General features: G+C 39.9%; 1 protein-coding gene across 1 annotated transcript; it reads left to right on the forward strand.

Moving 5' to 3' along the window:
* Positions 1-1278: 1278 nt before the first annotated feature.
* gtf2a1 (general transcription factor IIA, 1) lies at positions 1279-9804 on the forward strand. The gene is made up of 10 exons (XM_056404530.1): positions 1279-1520; positions 3210-3311; positions 3658-3847; positions 4184-4248; positions 5303-5378; positions 5557-5678; positions 6270-6368; positions 6713-7015; positions 7391-7480; positions 8130-9804. The coding sequence occupies exons 1-10, from the start codon at positions 1491-1493 to the stop codon at positions 8235-8237; spliced, it is 1185 nt and encodes a 394-aa protein (XP_056260505.1). The 5' UTR covers positions 1279-1490; the 3' UTR covers positions 8238-9804.
* The last annotated feature ends 135 nt before the right edge of the window (positions 9805-9939 follow it).

Raw genomic sequence — 9939 nt, forward strand, 5'->3', positions numbered from 1 at the left:
TGGTCAGCCTCTGCCCACTGCAGCATCAGATTTCTGTGGTTATCTGAGTTTCCATAGCCTGTCAGCTTGAACGAGTCTGGTCATTCTGCTCTGACTTCTCACATCAACCAGGTGTTTCTGTCCACAGAACTGCTGCTCACTGGATGTTTTTTTTGTGTGTTTTTCACACCATTCACAGTAAAAACTCTTGAGACTGTTTTGCGTAAAAATCCCAGGAGATCATCAGTTTCAGAAATACTCAAACCAGCCTGTCTGGCACCAACAATCATGCCACGGTCAAAGTCACTGAGATCAGAGTTTTTTCCCCATTCTGTTGTTTGATGTCAACATTAACTGACACCCCTCGCCTGTATCTGCATGCTGTTATGCATTGCACTGCTGCTACATGACTAGTGGATGATTGGATCATTTATGAATAAGCAGGTGTACAGGTTTTCCTAATAAAATGCTCAGTGAGTGTAAAGCAATATCTCCCTGTGAAATGGGGTAGAAATAACAGAAAATACTTCACTAAAATACAAGTAGCTTAAAATTGTACTTGGTACAGTACCTGGGAAATTGTACTCAGTTAGTTCCACCACAGGCCTGTTAACAAGATTTCAAGTTTGATCACTGATACTAACTATGTATCACTTTAAAAAAGAAAAAAAAAGAAAAAAGCATTTAAAATGTTTTCAGCACAGAAAACAAAATTACTGTGGTGCTTAAAAGTGAATTGTTAAAATGATGGGAGCAAAGTTGGAATTAGAATCTTCAACATAAAGGCTACACCACTGAAGCCCTGAGAGGCAGTGAGAAAAAAAATTCTGGTGATCCATTTTCTAAACCCGATCTAAATCGTTTTCTCTCCTGTGTTTATGAATCAAGAACAGGTGAAAAAAGGGTTTTGCCAGGATAATCTTTATAAAGTTCCCTTATTTTATGTTTTTTAATCTGTGAAACAAGTGGAGTAAATAAATTGGACAGGTCATATTTTTACTAACTTTGCACAAAATACTTCAAATAAAGCTTAACTGTATGGTGATATATTTACTTTATTTATTTAACATACATGTAATGTGATGTACATAAATGTATTATCTACTATCTATATCATATTATCAACAATTAGCCTACCCACTGTTGTGTGGAAGTAAGACTCCTGAAATGTGATTAATTCCTGCATTTAAACTACATTTCCCAGCATCAGCTGCATTGATTGGTCATCATGCTTCACATGAAATATCGCGATATCTGCGAATTGACCCTGCCCTATGTCTCGCGCACTCGCAGCTCCATCGCTCAGTATATAAAGCAGGACAACGACGGAAGGAGGACGGCTGGGGAGTCGCAGCCCGGGATTGTAAATAAGACCGTTAAAACTGTGTTTTATTTACAAAAGTGATGCCGGCTGTTTTAAAATATCGTTCCCAGTTGTTTTAATTCGTTTTTCGTAAATTTTTGGCTCTATTTCTCGCCTATTTCCGTGTGGTTTTTACACTACGCGTATAATGGCGAGCTCGGCAAACTCGAACCCAGTGGTAAGGATCAATCTCTAAGGATTGTCAGCGGGGGAAATGGGGGTAAAGTTAATGGAAAGCTGTCGACAAGCTGGTTTTATTTGTTGCAGTAAAATGAATCTGTTTTTAACAAACACTTCACTGCTTGGTCAAATAAAATGAAGACTTAAGTTCAGTCAATCGGCCATTTTAATCAGTTTGCTGAAACTAGTTCTTCTCAGATAAAACCATCTGGTAGGAGCAGTGGCTAATGAAGAGGGGCTGTAACGTGTTATTTCGTTAAGAGAAATAAGGTAAATGGTGTAGATGTTCAGGTTTAGTGGTGAAAATGCAATTTTAAGTTGTAAGTTATGGGTTGTTTGTCAGGTTGGAGGTTTCATGAGTTGGCCGTTAGTTGGTTCATGGTAGTGTCTCAGAGCCTTTTGAAATTAACTAACGTTAAGGCTAAACATGGATTATCGGTATGTTTGTGCTGTTCCTTTAGTTATGGTTCAAAGCATTTCTTGTGTCTTTGATTAGGTGATGAAAGGGATCAATGGTAAATTTAAGCTAAATAGTTTATTTCTGAATATTTTATGAAATACAAATGTACGCAAAGCACCTTGCCATCATCCACTGCGAATGAATTGAGCTTATGTTTTGACAAATTAAAGTGTCCTTAGTCGAAAGTCGTCAACGCTCAGTCAAATGCCTCATCATTGTCCACCATTCCACGCCCAGAAGGCAGGTTAGCCGCCCCAAACCACCACTTTTACCCATCTCATGTCAAATTTGTCCTGATCCCTACCGACAAGACCATACTGCTTAGTTAAAGCTGAGCACTCATAAGATAATACACCAAAAATATCCTTCACATTCCGCCACATACTGGTAAAAGTACGAGGCTGTCGAGCGCGCAGTTTGCCGCTCCGTAAAATGGCTTCCACGTCTCCCCTCTCTCCGGTTCTGGCCCTCCTCCTTTCCGCTGCCTGGTTTTATACAGCCATATTGGCTCTCTAATATAGACTGCCCGGGATGGGAAGGTGCTACTCGACGCTACGTCACCGGCTCTACATATAAACACCAGACTGTGCTTTAAATAGTGGAGAGCAGACAGGCCGAGGGGGAGGGAAGGAAAGACCGAGGGCCGTGCTGCGGACACTGGGGACAAAGCAGCGCGGTGGCCTGCTTGTGTGTCGCTTTTAGCTTTACGAAGTACCGCTTTGTTCTGATGCTGAAATGTGACCGTTATGCTGTTGCAGACCTTTAAACTGTATGTAATTGGTGGTGGTGTTGTTGTATGCACATGTCACGGTATCCCAAGGGGAACCGTTGTATACGTCGTGAGACACAGACACATATAGACCTGGTTCATATGGATTTGGATGATAAACCAATCAATGCTGAGTATATGTTATAGCTAAATGCCACGGATTATATAGCAGTGGACTAGTTTTAGAGTTGAGCTATACACAAGATAACACGCAAAATTAAAATTAAAAATTAAATGTAAAGGAACATTGGTTATTGGCTGTTATACATGTTTTGCTGGTGTTATGGTGAAGCTGTTGTGTTCCTATTTAACATATTTTTGTATGTACCAGTCACTTTAACTTCTATGTAAACATTGATGACAGGAGAAATATTGTTTTTTGATACCAAAGGCATATGTTTTATTTTATTTTTTGCAAAAAATTAATGTAAACTTGTTTTCTCTCCTGTTCCACATAGCCTAAACTATATAAGTCTGTGATTGAGGATGTGATCAATGAGGTGCGAGAGCTGTTCCTGGATGAGGGTGTGGATGAGCAAGTGCTTCTGGAGCTGAAAACGGTAACTGTCCTCAGCATTATTGTTTCTGTGTGCAACCACTACAGAAGAAATATTACTAGATCAGAAGTGTGGTGAGAAGTGCTTAATCTTCTGCTTCAGATTGGTTTAGAAACTAGTTAGTTTCAAACTTCTCCCAGACAGTAATAAAGTCTGTTGAAAGGTGCACTGGATGGATTTATTTTAAAAATAATTTAAACCCTGTGTTTGAACAATGATATTTAAAGCAGTTCCCAAAAACCTACAGTAAGAATGTATTGCTCATAGATTTATAAGCTTAGCTTTGCAACACTCAAAGACAGCCTCCTGACAAATGATGCCCTTCTGCCACCTTTGCTCGATGCTACAGCTATGGGAGAACAAACTGTTGCAGTCCAAGGCAGTGGATGGCTTCCATACTGAAGAGCAGGCAGCCCTGCAGGCTGCTCAGCAGCAGCAGCAGCAGCAGGTTCAACAGGTCCAACAGGTCCAACAGGTCCAGCCGGTGACCCAGCCAGCACAGACTCAGCAAGTCATCCTGCCCCCCCAGCAGCAGCAAGGTTGGTTAGCACCAGCACTACAACTATTGTTAAAATAACTTGAATCAGATGTCTATAACTTCTGTCATTTGTTGTTCTGAAAGTCATATACACCTTTTAAATTATTTACTCAACATACACAAGTAAATCCTTCTATTTAAGTGACTTATTGAAAGAATTTGATATTAAACAAGCAATTATTTTATGATTACTTAGTATATTAAATGGCCCAACCAATTTACAGATTTTGTACATAATTTTTTGTTCTTTAAAACCAATTTCTTTTTCTTCTTTTAAGGCTATATTCATTGTTTTGGGGCATGTTATGGCATGACTTAGATGTGTTTCTCTCCACAGCTCCCCAGCAGCAAGTCATTGTTCAGGATTCCAAGATTCTTCAGCACATGAGTGCAACGGGGATGGTAAGTAGATTATATGCAAATAAATTGAATGTAAAATTATAGTTTGGGGGTTTGCAGTGGTAGAAGTTATTGTGTATTCCTCAAACAGAAAGTAAATAAGTGCTACAAAGAAATGTAACAACTATTGTGACAGTGGAAATAAACCAAAGACTATCGCTTATAAGCAGTCATATGACCTTGTTTCTGATGGGCAGGGAACAAGACTGCAGGATTCTCACTAACTCTGTTTGTTTCATATATTTTCATTGAGAGAAACACAAGACTATTTTCCACTCAATAGCCTGCCAAAAAGAAGAAGACAGCAAAGAATCTTAATGTTTGTCTGCAGGCCTTTTTGTCAGAGCAGGATAACTGGTCCAGTAATAGACAGGAGGACATGGAGGGCAAGAGAGTAGAGCAAGGACTATCACAGAGCTGTGTAGTAGCCTGGATTACAGTTAAAGCCACATCCACACCCTTTTACACGCTCCCTTTTTGTCTCATACGCAATGACAAACACACCTTTTTCTTCATCAGTTTTAATTTCACACAATGGAGCGTCGACACTCTCCTTCCTTTCTGCACTGGCTCCCCTCAACAACACTTCTGTTCAGCAAGCCATCTGTTATTGGCGAGGCTTGCATCTGTGCCGCTGTAGTAAACCATGTTTTCCCTCTTAATCCTACAACCTTTCACTATCAGACCTGGAAGATAAAACGAATGAATGAAAATATGTAAATGTTGCTTTTATTACATCTGCCAGGGGAATATGAATATTAGCGCTTTAATTGTTAAGAGATTGAGCTGTGCTCCATAAATATTAAAATTTCTCTAGAGAAAGGTACTTCACATTAAGGCCATAAATACCTGTGTTTGTACCTGGGGTGTATTTTTGATACCTCTGTAGAGCTTTTACACCATGACAACCATTGATTTCCACATTGATGAATCCAATCCTGTAGGCCACAGTTAGAAATATTATTTAGCCTCAGGACCAAGTTCCGCGTGTGAATGAGTTTTACCTACTGCTTCATTTCAATCACTCTTGTATGTGTGTTCTCCTTTTCTCCTCTAGAGTGCAGCAGCTACCGCAGCAACGCTTGCTTTGCCCACAGGGGTCACCCCATACCAACAGCTCATCACCAGCCAAGGTAAAACACTCACACAATCTGTGTACAGCATGTTGTGTGTCAGGTTTTATTTCCCCGTCACAAAATGCTCCTGAATAGTCATATCAAGTTAAATCATAGGTATAATTTACTCTAGCGTGCTCTTAATGCGATACATTGACTGCTCTCCTCATCTCTCTTCTGTTTTGTGGTGTTTCAGGTCAGATCTTGCAGGTGGTCCGTGCTCCAAATGGGGCTCAGTACATCATCCAGCCCCAGCAGCAGATCCTCCTGCAGCAGCAGATGCAGCCTGGTGGCGTGCAGGCACCGGTCATACAACAGGTATGCCCGATCACACAAGTAGGAACATTTAGCTTTGGTAAAAGGAGAGAAATTTTTGAAAACTAAAAAATTAAGCGGGCTGGAAGTGCCTTGTTTTGTCTGCGGTCTTCAGAATGGCAATCAGCAACTTCCAGTATATAATAATTGTCATCCTGTGTATAATCGGTCCATAAATCTGCCCATGTTATGTTGTATGAAGCGGTTTAGCTGCGTAGCTGTGGAAGCAGTGGAAGAACCAACTTTTGGAAATATGGGAAAATAAAAGCCATGAAAAACATGAAATGATTCTGGGAAATCAGGACTGTCTGCTCACCTCTTTTCCCTAAAGAAACATTATCCATGACCCCACTATCCATCACTTCAAATGAAGCAGGAACAGTTAACTTTAATACATCATTTACTACTCTGCTTTTCAGCTTTCAGCTTACTACTGCTTCAAAATTACAGTACATCAGTTGAGGCCTAGCCGTGCTTATGATATTTTCAGATATAACTCCCAAAGAAAAGTCTAAAAACAAGAATATTTTTTAAAAACTTTTAATCTGAGAGCTTATATAAAATGTGGACTCTTGCTATTTACTTTGTGTCCAGGTCCTGGCTCCTCTGCAGGGAGGCCCCCAACAAACAGGAGTCATCATCCAGCCACAGCAGATTGTTTTAGCTTCAAACAAAGTCCAAGGCAATACACAGGTTAGCACTTCTCCACTTCCTTCATGACTGATTATATTGTTCTTATCTGTAAGTTTGCAATGCACTTGTGTTCTGTAATATACTGTGCTGCTTTCCCACCATATTTTACAGCCTTATTTATTCTGTCATATTATAGATGGATATATAAGTGTATTCTAGTTTTATTTGTCAGAATTATTCTTCTGTAGTCAACATGGATGAAGCCTTGGGGTAAACCTACAGGAAGCTTGGCATAACTGAGTGTTATTTTATTTAGTGTTAATTAGACTAATGACAATCACGCATCAAAGCCAAACCAGCATCATGCTGTCCTTGTTTTCTTTCTGGGTCCCCTTTCCCATTAGGTGATGCAGGCAGCAGCTATGGCACCTCAGCCCGGTCAGGCAACAACAGCTGCTCTGGTGCGGCAGATTCAGCAAGCCCAGGGTGCAGCTGCACCACAGGCCCAACCACAGCCTCAGGCCCAGCAGCAAGACCAGCCCCAGGGTCAACCCCAGCCTCAGGCACAGCAGCCTCCCATGGTTGTGCAGGTGGATGGAGCCGGAGACACCTCCTCAGAGGAGGACGAGGATGAGGAGGAGGAGTATGATGAGGATGACGAGGAGGAGAAGGACAAGGATGGGGGAGAGGACGGGCAGGTGGAGGAGGTGGGCACAAGAGGAAATCTTTCAAGCTAAACAGACCCAAAATCAATGCTACTGTTTTATGGCAGCTGATTGTCAGTGGTGCATGTTAGAAACCATTATTTTCATACTGGACTTGGGATGAGGATCTGAGAAGGCAGCTCATGCAAGTGTCAAGTAGTTCTACTGCTGTGATGAATAAAATTATGTCATCTGATAATTATCATCAGGTCATGCATTAGCATGTTTTCTTTCAACAGATTCAGCAGGATTGGCCATGTCACCAGAGACGTGTTTTAACGCTGTATAGACCAGATGCCTTTTTTTTTTTTTTTTAATGTTCCGCCTCATCTAGGACATAAAACATTGTTCAACCTGTTTGTTTTGTTTCTTCATCAGGAACCACTGAACAGTGGGGATGATGTCAGTGATGAGGAAGACCAGGAGCTGTTTGATACAGAGAATGTAGTGGTGTGCCAGTATGACAAGGTAAGAAACTCTATTCTGTGGGAGACAACAGTCAACCAGTGTGTGTAAATACAGAGATGCCTTATTTCTAATTGCCTTCTATCTCCTGATATAGAATTTTTACTTTCAAATCCCTAACTCGTGTTATTTCATATCGACATTTAGACAAAGATAAAATTTATACATTGAAGCAATAATATTTGTGGTGGTAAACGGGGAGAAAATGTGAATGAAAGCCGCACCGTAATATTTTAAGTACACAAATAGATGTAATTTTAGCTTAATGACACATAATGACAGATATTGTTTAAAACAGAAGTTATAAAATTTTGCCCATATTATACAATTCCAGTGTAAAGACTGTCACACACTAAAGGATGAGCAAGTACTAAATGCCTCATAAATAGTTTAATTGTTTATCTTTCTTTATTTTGAATTTACTGCCATGAAGTAAACAGAGATATTCACAATCCTTTATTACATCAGAGTCACTAATTCAGAGCTGCTAAAGAACTATAGATCAGCGCTGGTTAATATCAGTGTACATGTCCCGCTGAGCATTCTGTGTGCGTGGGCTAAAGACATAAGAGCCTGTGTCCACTGTAAGCTGAAACAGTGTCCATCTATCCTTGACGCCCACAATGTCAATTTCTTTCCCTCTACTCCCCAGATTCACAGAAGTAAGAACAAATGGAAATTCCACCTGAAGGACGGGATCATGAATCTGAACGGGAGAGACTATGTCTTCTCCAAAGCCATTGGGGATGCCGAATGGTGAAGTAGGGGGAAAAAAACACACAAAAAAAAAACAGGAGCAGGAACTCTGTAACTCCTTCTATCCAGTTAACAGACACTTCAATATCCTTCCATATCCTGTGACTGGATTCATTTCAGGAAACTTCTTCTGAGTCTTTGAGAACTCTGACAAACCCAAAGGACTGAGAGGGTACTGTAAAACCTGGGTGTCGTCAATAATACTCGGCTAGCCTTGCGAGATGAGAAACTTACAGGAGAAGGGAAAGCCTGTGTGAACAGAGCATTGTTTCTCTTTTTTTCTTCTTCCTCTTCCGGGCTTCTCTACGTTTTTTCCTGACAGAGTTCACATACTTTGAAAGTAAGCGTTTCACATCGTACAGGTGTAGTGGACCAGGGTGACGTGACCTGCCCTGTCACAGGAGGTCAGAAGTCATTCATTATAACCCCGTAGATGAAAAACACCTTCATAATGCACTGTAGTCGGTTGACTGGATTGACTCGTGTCTACGTTTAAGTCCGAATTTAGTGCCACCAGTCGAGATCGCTGCCTTTAGAACGGCCAGAATCAACTTTTTTGGCTTCTAATTTTTGTTCTTGGATCGTAATTCTGTCTCAATTGATGTTTATGAAAATGGTGCTCCAGAGTGTTTTATGTAGTTAACAACCTGTTATTGTTTTAAACATTTTTTTAAAATATGTTCTATGAAGGGTTAAGACAAAGAAGGTAAAAATTACATTAATTTCAAAATAACTAATAGTTGCGTAAAGGCATTTTTAAAATCTTGTAGGGAGTGCTGAATCCAAAAAAAGTTAGTTTGTTCATCTGCTTCTCTGGAGTTTCATTCCATCTTTATCAGAAAAGTAAAACAAAAAAAAGGAAGAACAGATCCAACACCGAATTCATTTAAGAATTGTACAAAATGTCTGAAAGTTTGTCCTGTTGGTGTTTCTTCTTTGCTCTTATTTTAGTTCTCTGCAGCCGTCTGAAAATTTGCACTGTCAGTTTATCAATGTGTAGTGAAATCAGTCAAGTTAATCAATAACCACAGCGTGCTCTGTTCTGTCAAGTTGTGTGTGAGAGAGGCATGTGGCAGGGGGTCACGTATGTATGATGATTCATGTGTGTTGTCACTGCTTTTCTCTGGAAATTTGTTGGTTTATTTTTCTTGCACACGACATTATCTCAAAAAATCACAGCTAAAATAGTAAAATAGAGATTTAAATTTATTTTGGGTGGGGCAGGGCGGTGTCCTGTTTTTTTTTTTTTTAGTTTTTTTTTTTTTATATTTATTCCTGAAAGTTCATGAAATGTTCTATTTTTTGAGAAGGTTGGAAAGCCGCACCAAACTGTGCTCTTATAATCTAAAAAGTGTTCCTTTTTTTTCTGTTGGCTGGACAAAGCTACCTAACGCTGTGTTCCAAATCATTTCGTCCACCATATGTTCTCCTGTGCTTTCATTTATTCATGATTTTTAAAATGAGAATATTTTCTATCAAAGTGAGTTTAACTCGGGGGCCCGTGTGTTTCTCTGCAGTTTGTTTTTAGTGCCCCTGTTGCAGCAATTTGAAATAAAGTATGTGTTTTTTGACTGTTGTGTTGATTTGGTTGTTGGCCTGCTCTATAGAGTAGAAAGAAATCATATGAACACCAAGGAAACACTGATAAGGTCATTGATGTAGAACCACAAAGGGGAAAATAAGAGTTGCTTACCTTTTTGACAAAT

This window comes from Seriola aureovittata, chromosome 19, assembly GCF_021018895.1.
Source record: "Seriola aureovittata isolate HTS-2021-v1 ecotype China chromosome 19, ASM2101889v1, whole genome shotgun sequence".
In the NCBI taxonomy this organism is placed as follows: Eukaryota; Metazoa; Chordata; class Actinopteri; order Carangiformes; family Carangidae; genus Seriola; species Seriola aureovittata.